Here is a 25,340-nt window from a genome sequence, read left to right as displayed (position 1 = left end):
ACACGGTTACGCTACATTCTCTTCGCAACCATTCATCATCAATAGGCCTCTCGTTATTTGGGAAAAGGTGATTCTGTCATACTGTTGATAAACGCCCGGATTTTCAAAAAACTGGATAGCTGACCAGTTGTTGCACCACTTCAGTGTTCGTCTAATTATCATTCTCCAGTCTGTGGAGCATACAACCACCGGGGACTAGAAATATCTTCTACCCCAACGTACCGACTATTTTTTTTGTCTAATTTCCTAATTGCACTGACTTAAATGTTAGTTTCAACTTTTTGTAAAAATTCTTTTGACCTTGGTACACGCTGCATTGTGTCAGTACCTCACGTGAAACTACACTAGCGACTGCATTAAAGCAACGCGAAATTGCCTTGGGTAATTACAGGAATCGAGCCATACAGTCATATGTGTCGACTGATTACGTTATTGCTGTCAAATATCGCATCATACTCAGACAGAGTAAAAGACAATTTGTTTTAGCAGCTGAAAGTCAAATCTTTCGGTTTTCGAAGCCCTAAATACGAATATAAGAGTGACAAGGATGCGAGCTAGCTGACACAAAAGGCATACTCGCAAGGCGAAAACTCAGTGGATCACGGATTCAGAAGTTACCTACGAAAATTTTAGATCCGGTGTAAACTTACCCTCAGCTTTCAGACTTTCGAGACGTTCTAGATTCAGTAAGGAAGGACTGGCGAAAATATCTGATTCTGACCGAAATATGAATGGAATCACAGACCTCAGCCCCCGAAACCATCATGAGCTAGATATGTGACTATAACATGACTCAAAACAGACCTTTTTCTGGGTCGGTTTTTCTTTGTCATTCTAAAATCAAAACAGGCACCAACGTCGTCGACAATCTGTCTTAAAATCAGAATCAACCGGCGGTAAACTGCAATCTATCAGGATTATATTTTCTATTAGCACAATTTCGATCACCCAGACATGAATTTCGCAGGATACGTCGAAAGAGGTCGAGTTATCCCAACACTGTGGAACAACTAGTGTTCTTGGCTTGTTTATGATGTTCCTGAGCTGTGTTTAAGATGTGAGAGAAAATATTTGTGTAGTTATCAGATCGCCCAACACTAACTGCGAATAAAATTCCCATCTCTAGCTGGGATATGAAATCTGCCGCTTAAGCTGAAGCCCCAATTACGTTAGCCTGGTTTTGGGTTCAAACCAACAGACATAGTAAGTCAGTTATTTCCAAGAACATCAGGAAGTAATTTGAGTGTCACTACCCGAGACCAGAATATTTCCAAGTAATTTCGTGAAGAACCCCAAATTCAGTAGCCACAACCGGTCGCATGGAACCACTGAGCATTCAATATGCGGCTACTTAACTGCAGTTTGAGTGTATCCAATAATGGGAAGGTCTCTGCTTTACTTCACCTTCGTATTCTGTTTTTAGGCACAAAAACAAGGTAAAATTTCCTGTTAGTTAGCATATTACCTTTTTGAATTTTAGGAACTGGTGGACCTGTTTTAGGAGCATTTCTTTGATACAGGCATGCGTCATGACTTTGGGCATAACTCGTTCTGCATATCAGGTTTGTGACTGTGTAAGCGTAGCTGGTTGCTCATACCGTACACTCGTTCGCAATGACGCGTGGTGAAGAAATGTCATATGAACCAATTACATCCATTCAACTACCGCTTTTCTCATTGGAGATTCACGGCGAAACTGATTGTTACAGAAGTGCTGGATGTATCAGGAAGCTAGAATAGATCATCGTAAGAAAGTCTAAAAAGAATTTAGTCTCCGATAGTTTTACAGATAGCTAACATGGGGAGGCATCCACTCATCTCCTGAATATATTCATCTTGTAAAGTTCAGCTTGCTGCTTAATAACGGAAGAAAATGGATGGAGACAGAGTGTCGGGAGGCCAATGGGTCACCGTGGGGTATCCATGACCTAATCCTATCCGAATTCATTTGTGACGCGGAAAATGTGCTGTTTCGAAAGATAGAAAAACATCAAATTGAAATGGCGTCTTCCCACCTTAAACAAACGCACCACACGAGGTATATCAGGTTAAACGGACGAACTCCGTACCGTTACAAGACATCTTGATTTACATGTCTGGTAGGGGACTACACTAGTTGGGTTTGTGAGCGAAATGAAAGTTTCTATTTCGGCTGGCTATCCAAGAGTGCGACACACTTATTGAAATTGCGCTATGATAATGGGAAAACTTGGCCCAACCTTATACCGTACCTACATGAACATATTATGTGGCCAATCTAAAAACAAGCGTTTGCTCCATTATTTCATAGAAGACAGTTCCCAACCCTCGCAACTATCCTCACCAGTTTGTGAGACAGCAGTCTGTCAGTGGCGCTTGTTTATGTTCAGTTTGTGAGAGGGGGTAACATCTTTCTACGAGGCTAATGGCCAGGTTGATGTCTTTACTGGTGTCGACCACAGACTTCGTAGCGTTTTTTCGAAATGTTGATAGCTCGGTGGAAAATCAGGTGTCACTCAAACAATCACACAACACATGACCAGCAACTTCGAGCGTTTTTTGCTCAAAACAGCTCGTCATTGGTACTTCCGTCTGCCGACAGGCTTCAACCCAGTAACAGCTACATCGCGTTCGTAAGTGCAAGCCAATTTTGAAACCCTGCAAACATATCCACTACCACCTGATCGACAGCTTACCCCAAATTTGGTTGATGTCAAAAGGTCTTCGTCTGAAACAGTTTATTTAGTACAGTGGATTCCTGTTACGCAAATGGAGCTTATTTACTGTCGCGAAACGTTTGCCTGAAAAAATTATAACTTAACAGTGTACGACTGAACCACGATGAAGCAGCGCTTGACACGAGTGCGTGGCATCGGCCAGCCAGCTTATGCACACATCACTGTTTGTCTAGATGTGACTGATGTTGGTTATAGAGGTGCACGGAACCTGTCGTACCGACTGGGTTCACCGGCTGATTTCCATTGATCACAAATAGAACTACAGTTACCATGTTGAAATTTCACCCCTGGCAGTATAAGCACCAACGTGCCTGTGTAGAGTCAATGTTCCGACAATTATGTCCAGATATGCCAATTAACCACCCTTGCCATGTGGTGGCTTCAGTGACAGTGGTGCAGTAATGGTTTACTCGGGCCCATTGGTAACGTCAGGTAATGCTTCTATGGGTGGCTGTCAAAAGAAAGCCCACTGTAGTGGCACCTCCTTATCAGATGTGGATAATCCGAGGTAAAAATTCCGTGATCAAAAGCTGAGGGTCATCCCACCAGAGATTAAGTGACGCTATAAAGTGGATGACGCAACTCGACACTACCAACAGAGGACGCCGAAACTCCGGTAAACGATAAATTTGAAGTAGAAGAAACACAGGCCACAAGCGATAGGACACGCCTGACGAATGAATGGCCTATCACCCGTTAAGGAAGCTAGCCAGATCGGCTCCCTAGAAGATACCTGGAGAGATGGTCGTCGGTGAACGTAATGACAGCTCAATGTAGCCGTTGCTGTTCATGAAGGTGTAAAGTCTGTGTAGCACGGGGCACCTCAACCGACTTTCTTCCACTTACTAAGAGTTGTCAGCAGTTGTACGTTTCATGGGCTACTCAAAATGTCTTGCATTACACATATCGGCTAGTATTGACAAAGACGGAGCCAATAAGCCATGCGGGTTATCAGCCTACTCGGCGACAAGCAAGAACAGATTGTTCCATCTGCTTGCCTTGTCCGAGTGGAATGACTTAATTTGAGCTCGCTCCCTTTTTTGAAGCATATAGTTTGCGCAACATTCCGTTCTACCAAGATTTGCTGAACCAGTAAATTTATGCACTCAAAACTGGCAGGCAGTATGCTGATATCAGTCTCGCGCGGAAGCTGACAGGCATAACTGCAATGGCCGGATTATTTGGTAAGCCCAAAGTAGTGGTGGGACTCTTAATCCTTCTTGATATCACAAGTGGTCAGCTAAGAAATTGAGGGGAGATCTGAATTAAGCATACGTTATTTGGTTGAGGATTACGGTATAAGTTGATGAAACCTCACTTCCGGGGCATGGCCAGTGACAAACTTATCAATCGACCATTCAGGTCAGTTCAGCGAGACCCACTCTATTCATGCGACTTCTTGCATTGGCACCAGTCGACACGAAGTCTAAATTAAAACGGGTTTCCAGATCGTCTATCTCCTTTGCACGGTTGTCCGACCTCAGCCTACTGACGGTGAGACTTAGTGACATTCGTCCGCTTTGAGGCCGATCGTTATTGGTATCGAAGGATGTATATTAAGGTACGGAAATGGTAAAGCCAAGATACCTGACTGCAGCTGGAAATTCTGCAGCGCAATATTGCTCACGGAACTTGGGACTAGGCGACAACTGTCTAGTACAAGCTTTATTCAACGGTCGTAACCATACAATAACTTGAGGTAAAATGGAGTCACGATCGGGTGCTTTCGAAAGACTAGATTAGAACACTCTAACAGAAAACGCCATTCTACAAGGACATCTACATCTATAGAGGTTACTTATAAACCTCAATGTCTGACATTCCCTGACTTAAGTGTTAGATTACACCTCAGCATTACACTATGCATAGGTTAGACGACCGAGTACCGACATATTGTCCCTGTACTCGTGAACACACCTAATCCTTCCACATCGGTTGACTTGCACAAACGAAAGGTCGTCAGTCTATCAGAATGCTTACAATATTGCTTGCACGAAGTTGATACTGGACGATTCCAAATGGATTTCTAATGGCTCACAGTGCATCACATAGGATAGAGTCGCATTTGAGAATTCGAGTGTTAACAGTCGTCCTGCTTATGATGTTTCAAATTGGATATCCTTAAACTAGCACGACGGACTGATTGTAAATGACGCTGGTCACCAAGTGGACCATCTAAACCAGTGAGCGTACCAGCGGACAGAGTAGCGAAAAAAGTCGGAGGATAGCATACGTGAGTATGACAAACATTTGTCGAAAAACTGGAAGATAAAATGAAACAAATAAGCAAGGAACACAAGCCAACTGGTTGAGAAGTTGGACAAATTGAGAACAGTTAAGGGCAGAGAAGCGGACGGAAACTTGTGTTTGATGAGCACAGACACCGACATAGTCGCGGAGGCACGGCGAACAGGAGAGAACTAAGGAAGTACATGATTTTGGGTGAAGGCTGGATAGCAGGAAATGATGGATTGTTCATAGCCGCTTGGCAGAGGCGGGGATTGAGGCGATCAGTTAGCGAGGCGAGGGTTAGGCAATGGATAATTATCGGGTTTCTGTACATTGTGCTGACTTATGGTGTACAAGGTATAAAAGAAAGTACATTGATGGCTCCACCGGATTCAGCAACCACAGAATGCTGTCCCTACGGCTAGGGGTACATGACAGGCGAACGGGTAATTAGAAAGATATCCCACACGAAGTCAGTGCAAATGTCCAAAACTATCAACGAACTTATACGAAAGTGATATTATATGACAACCGCGTACACATGAATCTGTCCGCTTAAGCACTGCATGCACCTGCAGCATTTGTTAGACTGGTTGCACTGAGATCAAAGTTACAAAACTATCAACGAACTTATACGAAAGTGATATTATATGACAACCGCGTACACATGAATCTGTCCGCTTAAGCACTGCATGCACCTGCAGCATTTGTTAGACTGGTTGCACTGAGATCAAAGTTATGATCAATTAACAGGATTCGTGTGGGGGGGAGGGAGAAAAACGGGGGAGAAACGAATGTACAAGTGAACGAATGCAAAAGAATATGGAAGTATGAAAAAGCGCAGGCTGGTGTTCATATACTCCGTAGTTCCAGTCGAAAAAGTGAGTAGTCGTTGAATTCGTCGACGAAAAAGCAGCGTTTGTGATGCTAAAGATGTCGGAGGAGTCGAGGTATAACTGGAGCAAGGAACACAGCAGCTTGGCAACGAGCTGGTGGGTTAGCTAGACTGGTATGATAAAAACGACCTGGTGATAAACGTTATCGTTGCGAGGAAGATTCACGTGTACTGCGTAAGCTCGACATTCCCGAACCGGTCGCATTATTCGGATTTCGTAGCGCCTTATCCAGTTTGCGTTGCAACCTGGCGTTTTCAGACTTGTAGTCCTCCAGCTGACTCTGAACTTCTCTTAGCTGATAAACGCAGTGGAGAAAGAGAAGTTGGGAGGCATGAAAATCGGAGGCTACACGGTTAAAGAAGCTAGAAAACAGCCTTCGGTCGATGAAAACCGGTGTTAGATAAGCGCTTACTGAATAAATTAGGAATCCAGATTATCGCCGCAGCAGTGTACGAAGTTGTCAGTCTGTCCAGCTGGTTGCCTGGACAGAGGATTAACGGAGACTGCTCTCACAAATTCAGGGCTCAAAACACTGATTCATAAACAAACCTACCACTAGTTACTAACAAACATGCGAAATATTTACTTGTATCACCTTAATATCGTCCAAAGAACAAAAACGAGGACACTTGTTTTCGAGAAAAACACTCATTTCTAATCAAGTAGAACATAAGATTGACGGAAACTCGGATACTGCGCCTACCTGATGAGCCCCAAGAAGAGCGAAACCGGTCGTGGGGTGTCGAAGAGTTTTCAGCAACGTTGTGAGTAGTTTCCTTTATGAAAATAGGACACTTGTTGTTAAAAGCCACTAAGTTTTCCAGGAAGTGCTTGCCTGATGTGAAGTAATCAATCCCACGTGCGAAAGAATACACAGTTTGGAAGACAAGCGTTTTACTCGGTTATCAGGTTCCATACAATGACTAATACTCACAGATGCTGTTAGAACCACGGGACCACCAGCATGGCTTCAGACAGCGTCGAATAGGGTAATGCGCACCATAGAGCTTGCGCAAGCCATGTTTTGCACGAACTGACGACGGTGGATGCATCACCGTACGGAGCCTAGTCTGGCTACAAGACAAGTGATGTCCTGTACGCGATGAAGACACGCGACTAGTAAAGGTTGCATGATATGCAATGGTGGAATTGGGTCAGTCATACGCCATGGTATGGAATAAGTCGTTGGATCTGCCAATGTGCATCCGAAAAAGCCCCAAACGAAAGCTACCTAGAAGAACCACACCCACTGCAATAAAAAGCATGGTGCACTTCCGTCAGGGTCATGAAACTCTGCTACCTTTGATGTAGCGATTCGACAAAAAGGATGACGTTTTGTTTGGAACTAGCAATTACTGACTAGAATGTTTCTGGTGAAATTCAGGTTAGAGATCCAGTTGGGAACCACCTGCCACATCACAAACACTGTGAACGTTGTTAGATCTGACTATGGTTGCAGCAGAAGAGTTGTCGGTCTTCGAGTTGGGAAGATGACGCGTTATACAAGCCGGTTTGTTTACAACGCGCAGTCAAGAAGTGAAAAACGGGGACCTACAAGTGACCGAAACTTGGGATTTCGGAACGAATGACGGATCAGGAGCATTGCTGGTAAGGAAGCTATGACACTAAGAAAAGATGAATGTAAAGCAGCAGTCAGGTATCTCACTCGCGGTTTTCCATTCTACGGGCCTTCGAACAGCTGTAGTGGCTAGAAACATTAGGACAGGTAAGCGGAGGTCGAGGAAAGATAACTGGAGGCTACCTTAGGGAGGGAGTTTTTCACTGACAACTTCCGTATTCGGACGAATTTATCCCAACTCATGGTGATGAGTGTCTATCCCTGTATGAGGATGGACTATCACGATGTGATCATCCTTAATTTGGTCATGAAACGTTTTTTCCCGCTGGAGTCTTTTCTACTGACTCCTTGTACGAAGGCGCTAATGTAGCAGATCACTAGAAATCAATGTGTATTCATTGGTTGAACGCGTCTTTTAAAAGCATTTACCTAAAAAGACGCTGTTCCCCTATTTGTATTGTCTGCTTAAAGTGGCCGATTTTAGGCATATCAGGAACTGTGCCCCTAATTAGGTGATGAAGGAACTACCGAGAAATCAGACTGTTCGAAGCTCTTAGCGGATAATACTGTCTTCAAACGCGGTCATGTTGGAAGCCATGATTTCGGCATTGAGATGCGAAATACTGGAGAACTCCCACGGAACTCCCACGGAGCACAGAATATCAACTAAATGTCCAAATGCGGCAGCTCGAGTGCAATAATTGGTACTTGACCTGTTCACTGCGTACAGGTGATAAAAAGCATGGCAAACTTAATGCGAAGCTCGGGGGAAAGAGCAGCACCCAATTGAACAATATGTGCTTGCCTGCATTAGTGTCACAGTCAAAAGTTTGATTTCGCGTCAAAATGGTTAGGTGAGTTCCAGTTCTACTCAGAATCGCACGAGATGATGCAAAACATGGCTCTTACCAGGTCTTACCCTCGTGTTTTAGCATCGCTCAAGCAAGAAAATTTCCACAAACGGAGATTATTCGTGCTGGACGTCAAAGTAACGCATTTGTCTCTTACGATTTTGAAATCCAAATTGTGGGGAGTCAGAGATGGCTTACTGGTAAAGGCAAGAACTTACTGACCGGAAGGTCAGTGGTACGAACCCTACCTCTGCACTCCGACTACTGTAGGCTTGGACAACCTAGCCGTATCTCAGCCGACGTGCCTCCTTCGTGTGGCACGACAGCTAGGCACTGAAAGGTTGTTACATCTGGACGAATATTTAATTTTTACCAACAGAATACGTTCTTACTTGTTTGGTCGGTGTTGCCGAATGACTCGAGCAGATAGTACATGCTGGGGGGACAACACCTATACCAGATTCTATACGGGAGAAATATTGCCAGAACTGTAACAGCAAAATAGCAGACTCGTTCTAAAGTGAAAACAACAACAGGGGTTGAATGCTTTTTCTCAGATGGACTGCCTCCTAAAAAGAGTGCTGTGTTCCAAATTCTTCCGATCACCACCAACCTAAAGTGAGTGAACTTCAGAATTAAAGCGATTTTTTTCAACCTGGCAACTTTGCATAAAAACCTAAGCCCTAAAAACAGGACAACCGAACGAGTGATCTGGAAACGGTATCGATAAACTGAAGACTCCAAGTGTAGTACGGATTGTGTCAAAACGAAATCCGCCAATGACATAACTAAGTTGTCCTTTGTTTACGAGAGAACTACTGATCTGACACGTGTGTGTACATGCGTGTCCAGCAGTAGTGGCGGAAAAGAGAATATTCGAAAGCATGTAAAAAGTAAAAGGTCCAAGGCGATGAATGTAACCTGAGGAAATTGGACTGTTGTAAAATTAACACAGAAGCGAGTAGTTTAACAATGTAAAATACATGAGTAATACCGTGTTCAGAAATGACAACTCGACTTCTGTGTGCCAAACATGTGTGAAGTTGACATTTCTAACATCTCGGAAAGATTAGCTAACCATGACTACTTGACCTACATGTGAATAAAACTTGATTACGGCAGTATGTCACAAGTTAAGAAACTTAGGTGCTGAGGTGTAGCGTTACCTCCCCCATATGTTCACCTGTGTTTTACTTTTTATGACAATTGATCTATATGGGTCTGAATGATAAAGATGCCAGTTAAGCAAGAGCGAGCGCTACACAAAAAACGTACTTGAATACAGTGGCACACACAGACCAGGCTCTAGGTTAAATTATTTACGACGTGACATTTACCTTATTTCGACCTCATAGATGTCAAGATGCAGCGTTATCCCACATTTTCAATGGCAGAAGGGAAACACCTAGGACATCAGTCTGTTGTTTACGAGCGTGTCCGTCACAATCGTTAAAGGTACAACGAAGAAGCTGGAGAAACACTTGGTAATCGTAGTAAACAGACTCATAGCAAGGCACCTTCCATCGGTTAAACTATTCATTAACTGCCACACTCTGTCGAGCCTAACCGAAGGTTGGCACTCCCAGCACTGAGTTCAACACAACGTTGGGACACATACGAGAAACGGGTATTGCAGATTCACTGGTACAACTCCTCTGATGATAACAAACACCCTCAGCTGTTTTTCTGAGGTTCGTGATGTAACCAGAGAACTGCAAGCAGCGTTACAGGTGCACAAAAAAATTAGTACGGTGCAAGTTAATGAAAAATACGGCTGTAGGCAGGGTTGCGAGCTCGTGCTAGCGTAGCGACCAAACGAGAAATGTTGAATATCTCATTAAACTTTTGATTACTCCAGCCTACGCCTGAGTGGTCCACCAGTGCATCAGCCTCTGCTGAACGGTTGATGAACTGTTATTCACCTGGCGGGAATGAGAAGAGATATTAACAAACACTCGGGCCCAGACGGCAGCGATCAAGAGCAACACCAAACCCAAAGACCCTTCTCGTGAAGGGTCTTTTGAGTCGTCTCATTAGTAAGCTTGACTCTAAAGAAACCGGGAAACAGATGGACCAGCGTCTTTGCCAAGTAGCTAGACAGCCTATTCAATGAGCGAGCAACGTAGAACATTCCATGTCAAATAAAGAGGACATCTTTTTGCACAAGATACCAGCTTGACATTTTCCAGGTGATAGCTCAGCCGTGTAAATGTCACATGCTTGAACAAAATATGCTACGACTGACGATAAAGTAGGAAAAGACGCAACAGTGGAAGCCAAAAATCGGCCAACAGAAAACCTACCTCTCTCTGGAACTTCCGCCTATCCTGCTTCAAATCAGCCTCTTGTTGCTCGCAGCTGTCAGCAATGGTTTTGTATCGTTTTATCTGACCTTCTAAACGAACAATCTGTCGGAGAGTAACACAAGAAGCATATGATTATGGAGGGTGAGATGTATGCTGGAAGGAAAGATGCTACCGGGAAACGCGAGGTAAATAGATTGTTCTCAACTGAACAGAACAAATCAGGAACTTCGTATGCACTCAATCATAGTTGGATTTACACTGGCACAATTAGTCTTCGGTAGCGTTTGATCCTTGCCCCGAAACACGTAGAGTTTGACGGCAATAAGGACTCGGTGAATGTTAGGCTTCAGTAGACATAAACGCATGTCCACGGACATCGCACTTAGGCTTCAGTAGACATAAACGCATGTCCACCGACAAATTAAGTTCACTAATCACTTGTTAGCGCGTCAGAACACGGAAGTGGCACTGGCGGCTGTGTGGATTTCTCAACCAGGATGGATAAATCGTGACCAGGTGTCATGTACCGCGACAGTAGTTTAGGAAGAGCCTTTGGAAGACCATCTACCCCTTGAATAGTTCAAAACGGCCATTTAGCTCATGAGCCCATCTTTCCGCGCGATGACCTCTATTGAGGAGCCGAATGTTTTTTCCTTTTTGAAACCACTCACACCTCAGTGAAGCCAGTGCACAGTCATTTCTTACAAGGATAGATATTTGAATAGGGTGATCATCCATCTGCACTGGCGTAGATTTTTGTCGATTCCGACACGATTATGCAAGAAAAGCTGAGAACGGTAGTGCAGCCTTAAATTGTAAGGTGCACGGAAAGCGGGCAAACAGCAACCTCGGTTGGAACGACTGGGCTAACCACACGGTGAACAACCCTTGGTGCGTTCTAATGTTCGGAATTTAAAGGTTCAAGTTCGCTGATGAGGAAAGGTCGCAGAAACATATAAACGATTAGATATGCTGTTAGATTCTCGTAGAAACGTCTACCCTAATTTCATTTACCTAACAGTGAACTGTTGCCTTTGTGCGAACGGTATACACAGATTCATTGGTTGCGCGATGACGCCTAAATACAAGACTAACTTCTACCTAGTATGGAAAGCACAGCGACTTGCGGAAATGGAAAGCATTTCTGTTTCATTTCTGCTGAGTATTTTATTCCGCTTGAGTATCATGCGAAAAACGATAAATATGGAAACATATGCCTCACTGTTCAGCAGAACTGACCAGCAATTAGGAGCCTTTCATTTACACCCGTAATTCACAAATCAGTCACTAACCAGTCAGTGCTTGACAGTCGTGTGTGACGTTGCTTTGGATTGCCAACGTTGCAATAGTGGGCTCATCTGGAGTAGAGTTTTAGCATACGGTGTGGCCTATCCTGAGGAACAATGCTTGCCTATTTCGTGTAGCTCATCGATTCGTGAACGTGGCTGTCGTAGTTTATATCCGAGGAGCATTTGACGTGCCCGTCTCAAAAGTGCAGTTGAGATTACCGGATAAGTGACAACGGTTGAACGAATAGGCACAACTTAGCGTAGAAAGGCAGCAAAAGCAGACCGGAAATCAGGTGACCAAGGAGGAAGGATACTTACAAAAGCTGTCATAAGAGAAGTTCAAGAAGCCCACTAACATTCCACCAATACAGTAGATCTTTGGCGACAGCTCTTGCCGAGCAACCGTAGAAATTCATCCAAGGACTTCTACTCCATCGCACACCTCATCGGATGTCATTTTCCTCCTACATGGTTTAACGCAATACCTCGCAAACTTCTGACAAGGGATTGTCCACTCAAGGAACGAATACTGATTCCTATGTGATTACAAGAGCTGATTATTCACCCTCTCTCGTTGTTGCTACCCAGGAACATCAACGACCCTGTCCATCCTGATCACCTTATTGGTACGGAGCCACAGAGTTTAGATAGGTGATCGTTTGGTCGTCTGATCGCTACCTTTCTATTATCGAACGAGGACGGCCTCATATGGATGGACATTCTACTTGACTGTAGTTTGTTTCTACATACAGGTGACAACAGATTGGCACTTGTTTCACGAAAGTTAATTACTTCACATGTTAACAAAACCTTCAATAGCTCTGAGTTATACATTGACAGCATAACCTAGGTTCGTCAACGCGCTGCTGAAACGGTGGATACTTTGGCTTGTGGGAACAGCAATGAAATCGGGGGATGAGTCTTCTGGTAAGAATGGGTATTTTTTGGGCCAAGGGAGGTAGATTATCGAGCTGTGTATAGAGAAATTGATTGCAAAATGAGTGGGCTTGTTCGATCGATAAAGTGTCGCAGATTAAAGTGTGTTGGTTAACAGTTAGTAACTGGATTTTCTCCGAAATGTTACATGATTGACCTTGTTCGCTATAAAAGGGCTTTACTAGCACCCTGTTCCACTGAGCTCTGGCAGTATGAGGAAGAGATGACTGGCACCTTACAGAGAGCGAATCAAAGCCTGTCACTTTGAACCATATACTTGCTAGCAAAATGGTCCGAGATGCTATTCGCAACGATGGTGATGGCATCACCCAACGATGTCGGGCACCCAGACGGAGAAGTGCAACCAATCAGTCCCAAAAGAGCTAGCTGCAACCTCAAGTTGATATGAAATGATTGTGTGCATTGTGCTCAACAACTGACCGATTAATCATGAATAGTTGGGTGTTAATCTCAAGTAGGTACCGATACACATGGAGAACATGACTATTGGCCCATTCGATTAAGGAGCGAACTTTCGAATGCCAAGACTTTCCGTAGAAAATTTCCTGGCCTGTTTGTAAAAATAAAACTGTATCGACTTGGAAAAATATGCTGAAAGCATAGCTAATCACGCAGGCCAGTCTGGACTGGAAGTCAGCAGTGAAATCCAAACGGATTGTGAAATAACTGACACTTTCTGCAGCGAACGATTGGACTAATACAAGAGTTGGGGCACCTCCATGTCAAGAAATTAGCTCGGCAGACACTCAACCATACGTGCCGGCATGCATTGCGATCACATCGCTTGAATGCCAAAGCGTCGTTTAAACTGGCTGGTTTGCACTTACACTCAGTCAGAAAAAGTCAGTAAGACCACGTGCTCTTTTACGAATAACCTAGGATAATGCACACGTGATTCTTCTAAGGTGGCGATGTTTATTAGTTTATTAGTAGAACATAAGTTTGACGGAAACTCGGGGACTGCGCCTACCTGATGAGCCCCAAGAATGGCGAAACCAGTCGTGGGCTGTCGAAGAGTTTTCAGCAACCTTATGGGTAGTGCATTAAGTTTATTAAAGCTCGTTGTGGATGGAAAAAGTGCAGGAAATACAGCCACTGAGGGTGCAGTTAGATTAATACAAGGAGAAGCGTACTGATCACGACAAAACGGAAAAGGTAAAATCGAAATTCAAGTGAACCACTAAGAACGATGTTTTGGGATACGAGAAACTGGTGACGAAGATTGTGTGAGAAGGAATGACTGAGATGTCCTTCAGAACCATCTTGCATAATGACTCTTTGCCTTCTTCATGTCGAAACTTAATGAGTCCCCTATATGGAGTTGAGATGCTCCCTGTTGTACACAATACTCCACGTTTCATCATGGGCTGAGCAGCCCTTTGAATGCCATAAACATCGTGAACGGGTCAGGTGACCTTATTTGGGAAACGCTGCTGCTTTTGGAAATGACTGAACACAGAAAATAATATTAGGGGGTGCTTCATAAATTTGGAGGGAGTTGCCCACTGGGGAAATATCATACATAGTGGACGAACACCCTCCGTGTAGTTCGATAGTAACGTTCCTCTCAAACAACGAAGCGCTAGAGTACAGGGGTCATTCACAAAAAAGAACAAAACAGGAGAAAACATAATGTCTTCCTTATAAGCACTGACGCACTACAAGAATGGCGTTCGACCAAAGTCAGTATAAACGTGTTTCCTTTTATTGGCCTGACTGCCGCGGTTACCAGCTGTAGTATTAGCTTTCTAAAGGTTAACTGTATCATAAAGAACGATTGCTAGTGTTTGTTCGAACTCAATTACGGCATCTAACATGCTCTGACTTGCGCATCATGACGCCGTGCATAAATAGCGACCAGATATGTACAAGCGTGCTTGTAATAACCCAGACACCTTCACAGCGTCCAAGGAATTCGGGTCCACACATGCCCCCTGAACTCGCCTGTGTGGTCTTATCCAATTCTGCGTTTCCCAGTTCCAAAAATTCACTATACTACATAAACCCGTCATCACGATCATTCGGTATTGCAAAGCTCTCAAGTGTATGGAAAGCGAACTTCAAACATCAGGCATAGGTTTGATATGGCAGTCCCCTTTGAGGGCTGGTATGCGTTGGTTAGCCACAGTGGTAGCCACGAAAACAGATGGACTTTCGAGAGGATGATCCCACTTCGAACGGCAGGAGGATAGATGGAAGCGTCCCACGTTTCTGTAAATCGTGATGAAAAAGTCACCAAATGGACTCCAAGTGGTACAATAAATTCCAAGCAGTGGTAGACGCGGGGCGACACGACCAAAAAGGTGGATTTTAAGGACAGCAATGAAACAGCGAGAGCCACGGATATACCATTCACAAGGGCTGCGCGGAAGTGAGTTGTCTATTTGGATTGAGAAGTTAGACTTGAGCGCAGAATAAATACCATTCAGACCGGCGCAACGCGTTCACGGTAGGTCGAGAAATCCGATTATTTCGTATGCAAATGTCTCAGACGAGCTATGGGCAACAAGTGAAGATTTGGCGAAAATGAAGTTGATTAGACGGAATACAAAAACCAGAATAAAACAAGATATCAATGAACGAACTATGATCGAAAATATGGCCATTATTCAGAAAACAAAATCGGTCGAGTGAAGGGGGCGTCCGATGATGAAATACGAAAGCACTTACATCGCTTTCCAGGGACGCGTTCTTTTGCAAGGCCTCTTGGAGCTTGTATTTATATTCTTGCGCTTGAGAACGGAGGTCTAAGTGAGACAGAGATCAAGAACACGGGTTAAAAAATGCACACAACTGACCAATATATATACTTCGAGAGTTAGGCAAAAGAGTTCCAGTTTGTCAAGGTTGAATGGACGAAGTGTGATCGAACGTACTTACACCTGCCTTGGAATTCGTTCAATGTGCAATATTCTTCTGGACGCCCGTCAATTAGTTGACTTACGATAAGAAGGATATTCAAACAGATACTCGAGCAAGAAGAAGCGTAAAATCGAAGGTAATCAATATGCCGTTTAATGCTAACATGTTCCGCTTTCGCAGAAAAGATGTTTCAGCGTGAAACTGGCGATGTTGCATTAAGACTTAAAATGTTTGGATAGAAACCCTGAGACATCTGGATGTTTGCTACTGATAGCTCCTGTCGTGTGTGTTCATTGAGTTGGGTAATTTGGTTTCCAAACGAATCGCTTAATCAACCAATCAAACAAACAAATATTTCTCCATCGAGTAAAAATGTCCCAAGCAGTACCCATATGCTTAGCGAACCTCAAGTTTCCGTGAGCCAACTGTTCAGGACGCACTGGAAAGCTGTCCACTGTGGCCACACATTGAGTGCCCGGTGGGTGACCGGAATCTGCTCAAAGGTATGTTCTTATTATAGGTACCCAAAATGTGACGTCAGGTCACTGTCTACTAGGCATTCAGTGTGCTGCAGCTGTCTGGTAGTTGTTAATCGCAGCTTCCTTCCCATGCTTGGTAAGGCAGTTTCCTTCCGCAACCTATTACTGGAATGGTTGGGTTGAGCAATCTGTGCATAGCAACTTGTAGGACGGAATTGTTTAGTGTTATATAGACATAAAAAACCTCCTGAGTTTTACGAATGAAAGACGCTGGGGATCTCGTTCAACTTTCAGTGTGAAGACTGATAAAACGGGTAAGTGGAGTGTGAAGAGCGATGTCATCACTTCGCTGTTGCAACGGAGGTGCACTTAGCTACCAGAACGCCATTTGGTGAGGCAAACGAGTTGAGTGAAACCACAATGTTGATGTTGGCTTTCAAAATGAGGGTGTAATCCTCAAAGCAACAGCCAAATGAATGCGCTGAGGGTTATCCTTTGTATTTGCTGCGGTCAGGCGGAAGAAAGGCAGTGTATCTACCACGCAGTGCCGTAACACGTGCGTCCAGAAGGGAACGAGTCTGAAGGAATCAGTCGGTTGAATGTGCAGTCTCAGCGAACCTCGCTTTGGTCCGGAAGGGCATTTCTCATCCAGTGCCTTCAGTGAACACGTTTGAACGGGCAGGCTTTACTCACAGAATACCAGCAAGCTGGTAGTGTAAGACTCTCACGTTGCTTAAGTTAGTGGAAAATACGTTCCTACTCAACTCTTGTAACGTGATCGTAGACTGCTCCGAGTCAGTAAGGTTGCTTATACGATTTAGTCAGTTCTATTCCCATCCCTCGAGGTTAGAACAGTAAAATAAAACGAAACCATTAGTGAGGTATAAATAGCTTTTGTGGATGGTTAAACCTTGAACTCCTCTGTACGTTTGACTTGAGAAAAATAATTTCAAAAAGGCAACCAACATAAGCCCCTCGACGAACCGATCCCGTAGCAAGCCTCTCTCAAGAGAAGGAAGGCCTGACTATTCAATGAGTGTAGTTGAAACTGATGAAGACCTAATGCCGAAGGCGTTGCGGCAAGTTTCCCATAGAAGTGTAAACCATTCAAAAACGCACATGTAAGCTTGAACAGTGGCGAGAAAAGAAAACAACAAATGGCAACCATATACCGGACAAGTTATGGTAAAGGAACAGCAAGAATCGACCTCCACAGAGAAGCTAACTTCAACGCACAACTGTGTTTTATCGTTCGTAGGCGCCTCGTGACCGGCATGACCTTTTGGATGATTTTAAATTAGGTGTAGATTCCAAATTAACCAGAGTGCAAGTCACGTGCATATTCATCGTGGAATCGATGTCACGAGTGAAAGCAACAAACGGTGTATTGAAGGCATTTAAATCTATCAGCGAGGTTAACATAAAGGTGGGAACTAGCAGCAGTGACTCGGTTGGTGGATGCGCGTGTGTGAACACCTACCGGTTCACACTGATGAGTAGGCATAATTTTCCAACTACTGAAACGTACTTCTGCAAAGGGGTGCCAGTCATTTTTTACAGGTGAAGAAATAATCATCAAGACAATTACAAAGGTATCTGGGCGAAAATTATACGCAACAAAACACTCAAATAGCCACCTAAAAGACAAAATCAGACTGAAAAAGCAGCAGCGGTTGACCAGACGTTAGAAAACGGAAAAGTGCTTGTGGCCCGATAACACTGGATTCAAGGTATGCGATTTCATCGCTGTGTGAGCGAGTATCTTGTGTTGTGTCCGAAGATGAGGAGTGAAAAACGTTAGCAGAATCCTGGAAAAATTCCATTTTCACATTATGCTCGTTTGAATAGTCCTCCTTTTGCCCTCCCGCAATTGTTTTGGTCAGCGCACACCAAAGCAAAAGAACACTGGACTCGACTACGTTCTCATTACAAATTCTTAGCAGTGCATATTCTTGACGCTGTTGGGACTTAAAACCCAAATACCTGAAATGTGAGGCGACCATGTTACCTTTACCGTACTAGCGAATTTTAAACGCTCATAAATAGTCACGCCTGAACGGGTGAACGTATTCACAACTGAGCAATGTGATTAAAATCGCACCAGGAAAGGTGGAGAGGGACCGTTCGAACCAATGTAATGTGAACAAAAATTACACAAAGCCCGCAACTACTCACAAAAGTGACTAGTCACCCTTTGTAATATGCTACTCATAAGGTTGCTGAAAATCCGTCGACAGCCCACGACCGGCTTCGCCCTCCTTGGGGCTCATCAGGTAGGCGCAGTCCCCGGGTTTCCGTCAACCTCATGTTCTACTTGAAACCAATTTGCACGAAATTAGCGAATATACACTCGTTTGCAAACTAATTTGGTTTTTTGAGAGACTCACCTGGAACCCAGCTGAATCTCTCGTTTGTGATGTTCTCAGTCACTCTGTTCGGAATTCAGGCAATTTCCATTTATTGTATTTATTCATCCATTAGTTGGTTTTCAGTAATAGTGTCCCACAGTATCGTCGAAACGCCTGTTGTCATGATGCTAATCAACTTTTTATTTTATACGCACGGTAGAACACAGTTTGAATGATCTTTGTGCCCCTGCGAATATTCCCGTTAAAACGTTATTGGATATAACAAACCGCTTTTCGGCCCCGAGGAATAAAAAAACTCCCACTAAGACAAATAATATTCAATCATATTAGGTTGCCTCGGTACCTTGGAGGTAGGGGAATACTTTGGCTTTTCTATAAATTTATTATCTCTGGAAACTTGGAACATGGGAATATCTACACCAGCCAGGAGCGGATAGGGCTGATCATTGACATAGCTGTTAGATGTAGAGATCATGAATCGGCGAAAAACGGCTGAAACAATTATTGGTATATACAGATTACAGACTCGATACTTTATGAAACAGTGTAAAAGACGACGTTCACGAGGGCACTAACATCTAATTCAAGTTCACTAAGGAAAGTTTCCAGATATTGGGTGATAACAATTATATTGTCACCGGAGTTATGGGCAGCGCTCGCGGAGGGTACTTTCGTAATTTGATGCCTTTACGAACCAGCCATTACTGTACCGGAAATTGCCACTTTCACCTATGAAAGTGTTATAGATCCCCATTAGCTGAAGTAGGCCAAGAATAACGTCTGTTCTTTTCGAAAACAGAGAGGCACGTATCTTACCGAACTGATGTAGTGAGCCTAACGACCAGTAATGCGTAACACGTGTTGCTTTCACTTACGATTAATTGGCCCGTATCGCTACTCCGCAGGGGGCTGTCTTCTGGGTGAACATCACCAGAGAACAGGAGAGAAAACCAAAGCGGTTGTCGAAAAAAGTACAGGTTTTTGGTACCTTGCAGGGCAAACTATGACAAGGAAACCGGTCATTATTTTTGTACCAGATTCGACCAATGAAAAAAAATAACAGGTGTTCGGTAGTCTTGAGTTCTTTAGATGTTCTCTAGAAAAAAATGGAATAACGAATTCTAAATTTACAGAGCGTTGTTAGACATAAGATTTGCGTTAGTTCGGCAAAATGATAGGTCTCAAACGATGCAAGAGTCGGTAAAAGTGAAGTAACACCTAGTGTGGAGAAAATAACTCGTTTTGTTCGCAAGTTGCTGAAAACTCCTCAGTAGTCTTATGAGAAGTGTTCTCTGTCAACAAAATACACCACGATACCTCGAACACCAAACCAACCGAAATACGAGACGAACTTCGTGTGACACATTCAGTTCAAAGAATATCACAGACGATAGATTTATCCCAATTTTTCGTTAACATCAATGAAATATTCAAGTGAGTGCAGTTCGTTAATGGTTCGTGCTGTTATTGTCATCATCATCATCATCATCATCATCATCATCATCATCATCATCATCATCATCATCATCATCATCATCAGTTTTCTGGGTGAGGTCAGTAGGTTGCCCCAAGGAACAACAGGCCACTCGTCCTGCACAAGACCTATCTGTGTCGTTGCATGGCATACATCAGATTGGTCAGAAGCTAGTTGTCATTCTTTCATTCCACCAACTATAGTGAATTCCGGTTGACAGTAACTTTAACCAGACTGTGATCTTACTAAGATGGTTGCGGTGTTCCGAAAACGAGCATACCTGAATAGTGTCAGAAGTCCACGATCTAACTCGATAATCTGTCTTTAAAGGGAATAGGTTTTTTCGAACATGAATATCCAGTTGATGGCCCGGTTTCAATAATGCAAACAAAATCGGCGACCATCTAGGACCAATGCATGCATGGGGTCTGAAACGACGTTAACAGAGCCCGTATTTAGTTCGGCAGACCCGACTACTGCACAACTGGATATGAAGAAAACTATTCCTGAAGGATGATTCGTGAGCGAAGAAAAATTTCTTGGATTAATTATGTGCTGGTAGTACCCCACTGCGGTGAGAGGCTCGAATCCCAGCGATACCACTATCCCACGTTCAGGAATACCACTGAAGCTTAAGTTGGCCAACTAACTTTCATAGCCTTTCCCTAATATAATCAGGCAAACGCAAGGTTTCACGACTGAATGTAAGTGGGTGCTTTTAGCATGAAAAATTAGAAAAGTCACAGTACCATAGACTAAAGGTAGACACTTATCCGGCAACATCTGGCTACAAATCAACATAAGTACGATATCAGTAGCAGTAGTATTTGAAAAACTTCTTTTTCCAATATCTAATGCCATATGGAACATTCACTAGGTAGGCCATTACCTGAAAAAAATCGACAAAATTTCTGCTATCCAACTATCAACATGAACTTCATTAGATAATATTTAAAGGTTTCGGGGACAGAATTGGACAGAATTGACTAATAGGCAATGTTTTATTAATGATGCAAAGCCCATTCAGGTGATTCGAGAAAGCTAGAACCTTAGACTAAGTTTGAGCCAAGCGAAACGAATCTAGGATTGTATGGCGGTAAGGAACCAGTGTTCTGGCGTTGGTAGCCACCAAAGATGAGCTGCAGCAAGGTTTCACAAAGTGTCTGTTACAGGAAACTACCCACAAGGTTGCTGAAAACTCTTCGACACCCCACGACCGGTTTCGCCCTTCTTGGGGCTCAGCAGGCAGGCGCAGTCCCCGAGTTTCCGTCAAACTTAAGGTTTACTTGAACCCAAATCGGACTGCTTCCGTGAGTAGACTCCTTTATGAAAATATACTGCGATATCTCGATATCTCAACTGAATTATGAGGTGGCCTGTGTGCAGCACACTCAGTTGTAGAATATCATAAACGAGAGAACCAAAGTGTCTGTTACAGGTCTTCGTGTTTCGTATGGGTTGGGTTAAGAGAGTGACAATCGGAGTTGGGCTAGATTACAACTTCTAACATTGGTGACTCAGCTTGGAGCCAAGAACCCTACAAAACATACGTGGGCTGATCCATAAGTTAGACAGCCCCAACCCATCAATCATTTTTAGACTCGTGTTTTCGGTTATTTTTGCCGCCTTTACAACTATTCATTGTGGCTAGTACTGTGCGGAGAGCGAAATGTCCGGTCACAAATTCATCGACAAATTTCCGAACATTTCTGGACATGCTTTCCGATTGGACACTGCAAGAAAAGGTTTGAAGTTGCTAGGGGGCGGAAAAATAAGCCGGTATGAACGCAAACTTCAGATCCCATTAATACTTTGACCGAGAGCCCAACATCCCTATGGAGTCTAAGAGGGCTTGCATTTACAGCAACCGCCACCAACCGCAAGGTAATGTGAAGTTCAGTTTGTTACCTACGGTTGGATAAGAGACCGCACGCCAGTGTACACACGAGGCTACTTGCGGAAGGCTACCAATCAACTAATCGAAAGACCCGCAAAAAAAAACCGCTCCCACAGAATGCGAAAGACGGCCAGGTTCAGCTGTAGATGTTGAATGGGGAAATCCCCAAACGATCGTAATTTAAAAAAAATCACTCGTTTTAATTCTTGGACTCAGTTAGAGTAAACAGGTTCCTCTCTCTACTGTGACAAAGATATGTACAACACTACCCGTTTATCTTTGTTCAGACTCGTAATTTCGGCATTCGGTAATCTAGACAGCGATACAGCAAGTTATCCGTTTTCTCAGGATTAAAAAGGCTACTGAAACAGATACTGAAATGCCTGATGTGCTGTGGAATATCCGCCAGTGCAATGACGAATCGGGAACACGCAAAGAAATCATTTGTGACCGTTGTGAACTGCCGAGTACTTATTGAGTAGTAGCAACCAGATTTACCAGAGCGAATGAAATTTCGAAGGTTGTTCAGTCCGACATGATAGTGAGTCGTACTTTGATGTCGCACCTATTCGTTTCATCCGATACCGTTTAGTGTAAAAAGACACATTCGTGACCAGCAACAAAGAATACAATAGCATACCAACACTTGACACACGTCACATAGAGATGGAAGCACGGAAAGCTGTGGTTCAACAAACGTTCAAGATAAGTGGTGTATTTCTACCCGAGACAACGTTCGCATTGACTAGTAAAATTGGACAATCCCGATGAAATCCACTCGTGGGTGATTTATCCCTTTTTATCGTGAAAGGGTGATGGAAGTGTGACTGTGATGGGACTTCTAAGATTGGAGAGACTTCGCTGGGTATGGAAGGGTATGGAAGCTGAGACAGTGATTTTACCAGCAAATGTGACGAACACTCAACGAAATGGGCAAGTTTTTCAAAAAGAAGCGAGCATCTGTTTCGAACATAAGTGATCAGGAGATGGATTAGTGAAAACCTGGAGAAAAACAGCGTTCTAAAGCCACAAAACTATGCAGACGTTTGAAAGAACATGCAACCAGCCAACCACGTTGAACACCAGTCGGCAAGAAGAATTGAGAAGAAAAGGTTGCCCACCATAAGCGCATTCTGTTTGCAGCCATGAGGATGCTTGTTCTGGAATAACCGCATCCCCCCACCTGACGAGCCCAAAAGTTCCCTTAACAGTGGGGAATGCTACGCGTGGTGGGCAATTTCACCAGTGTTGAAGCACATCGCTCAATCCAAACGGCGAGAATGTTAAGAATTTCCTATTTTCGTTCCAGACCCAAAAGGTAACGACAAAATTTTTACGGGAAAGGTTGTGCAAAAAAGTGCTACACAAAGGGCTGTTGTAGATATGATACCAGTATTCTGAATTGGTTACTTTGGTGGGTGCCTACTCTTCAGTTGAGGTGATGTATGTCCAAAGGAATGAATTCACATGTTGGAACACAAACAACCTGATATCACCATTTAGTGAGCAATTGGTTGGATGTTTTCCAAGTACCATTACACTGTCTTTGCGGAGATAGACGTAGAATGATCGGAAGGATAAAGGAGTAAGTAATGGAACTTTAGCAGGTGTTTGTTTCGCATAATACGGCGCTGGAAATGTGGTCTTGGGGTCATCATATCTTATGACGGAAACGGACAGTAAAGTAGCGACTGCTTTTCTCGACCTAACAATACACTACTTATAAGGCTATTGACTACTTTTGGTGGTCTTTACGATGAATATGCTTTTCTCACTAATTGAAATTGATATTGGGTCGCAGAGGTGCTCATACTCAAAACGTTTTCGAGGCAAACAGAAAATCCGACGGCTCGCTTCGAAAAGCAAGATATGAACGAATGAAAACATGTAAATAGCGCGTTGTCACCAGAGACTCCAAAGATCATCATCATCATCATCGACAGCATGACATCAGTGTTCAACACCGATGCTTCACTGCCGTATAACCATGACAATTCATGGTTGTACGTGGGCTGGGATACTGCCAGGAGGACGATTAGGATCCCCATCTAAAGCCTGTGGCTCAAAAGCCCAACCGCAAGGCAGCGGTGTTTGGCGGGGAATGCAAATGCATTACCTTTTCTGTGAAACAATCCGCCACATGTTCCATCCCCCAACCTGGAGGGCCAGGAGACTGTTCGTCAGACCTCTAACCATTGACCAACCTGGTGTGAGAGACTCTGTGAGTGTCGCGGGACACTCTCCAGTATAGCTCAATGGATCGCTGAGGTGCGCAAACCGTCACACCAGTTTCTTCGTGATGGCGACTCCAAAGAAACAGTAATCATAACTTCCGAAGAAAATAAAAAAACTGTAGTATTACCTAAACGGTATTGATATATGAGACAAACCCAGTCAGAGAAAATCGGATAGTTTGTCGGAAGACAAAGGTAAAACTAAACCAATGATATCGCGTCAAAAGCCATTACCCCCTCCCCTTCCCCACAATACAGTCTATCTCCCGCAGATGCCAAAATGTCCTTTTTTCCGCGATGGTTTCACATCAGAGGGATGATTATATAACGATAACAACAAAAGCACTCACTTTGAATATCTTGCTTGAGGTCTGCTTGGTCAGAGGTGCTAAGTCGAGATCGAGAGGAGAAACGACTAGTTGTTTCAGGAACCTTCCGCTGCTCTTCAAGTTCGCTTTCCAGTCTTTCTACGCGGGCCAATAAATCGGAACGTTCTTTGAACAAGTGGTTAATTTGAGAATCTGGAAATCAACAGAACAAAGACAGGCCATGAGGGGGATCGAAAAACTACGGGAACCAAATTCATGGAAACACCCGTGGTCAGTCCACCGAACGACTATATTCCAGACATTAAAATAGGGATCAAGAATTCTACCGTTAAACACGTAGAATGTTCAGACTTGTTTGTGGGACGTCAGTATATTCACTCGATCCATTTCTAATTCAATGAGTCAGTTGGGTCGGGTCTTGGCCGGATCAATCAGCTGAGCCAACAGCCAAACAGCATCGGAACACAAAGCATAATGAAAGACAGAGTTGCGACGCCAAAAGCGAATGAAAAGATCACTATCTCTTTTGGTTCGGTGTCATTTTCGCTAGTCTGAAAAATGTCACAAGCACCGATCCTTGTCGTCCAGGCAGAAGGGTCAGTTTGATAGCGAAATGTAGGTTAGCGAAGATGAGCTGACAGAAAATTAGTCGAAACTAAACAGCTCGGGTGAACGGTAGTTCGGTGAACTTCAAACTGCTTAGTTAGTTCTCAGGTACCAGCTGCACGTGAATTGTGGACGAACAGTCTATAACGACGGTCCGGCTGAGTGAAATCCGATGCCTCTAAGGACCAGAACAAAAAAGGAAAGTCCACCTGGTCGCTAGAGTAAACAGTAATCTAATTTTGAGGATCTTCCTTTCTACCGACTTC

General features: G+C 43.7%; 1 protein-coding gene across 1 annotated transcript in view; it reads right to left on the bottom strand.

The window, feature by feature from the left end:
* Positions 1–4,936: 4,936 nt before the first annotated feature.
* T265_04035 (hypothetical protein) overlaps positions 4,937–25,340 on the bottom strand; it is a gene marked incomplete at both ends in the record, with an annotated part of 37,199 nt that continues 16,795 nt past the window's right edge. The window contains 4 exons of the mRNA XM_009168670.1: positions 4,937–6,137; positions 10,576–10,680; positions 15,495–15,571; positions 24,490–24,660. Coding sequence (XP_009166934.1) covers positions 5,985–6,137; positions 10,576–10,680; positions 15,495–15,571; positions 24,490–24,660 — 506 coding nt within the window. The remainder of the gene's footprint in view (positions 6,138–10,575; positions 10,681–15,494; positions 15,572–24,489; positions 24,661–25,340) is intronic.

This window comes from Opisthorchis viverrini (assembly GCF_000715545.1).
Source record: "Opisthorchis viverrini unplaced genomic scaffold opera_v5_63, whole genome shotgun sequence".
Taxonomy (NCBI): domain Eukaryota; kingdom Metazoa; phylum Platyhelminthes; class Trematoda; order Opisthorchiida; family Opisthorchiidae; genus Opisthorchis; species Opisthorchis viverrini.
The sequence above is the reverse complement of the archived record's forward strand: the minus strand, read 5'-3'. Positions and strand labels throughout refer to the sequence as shown.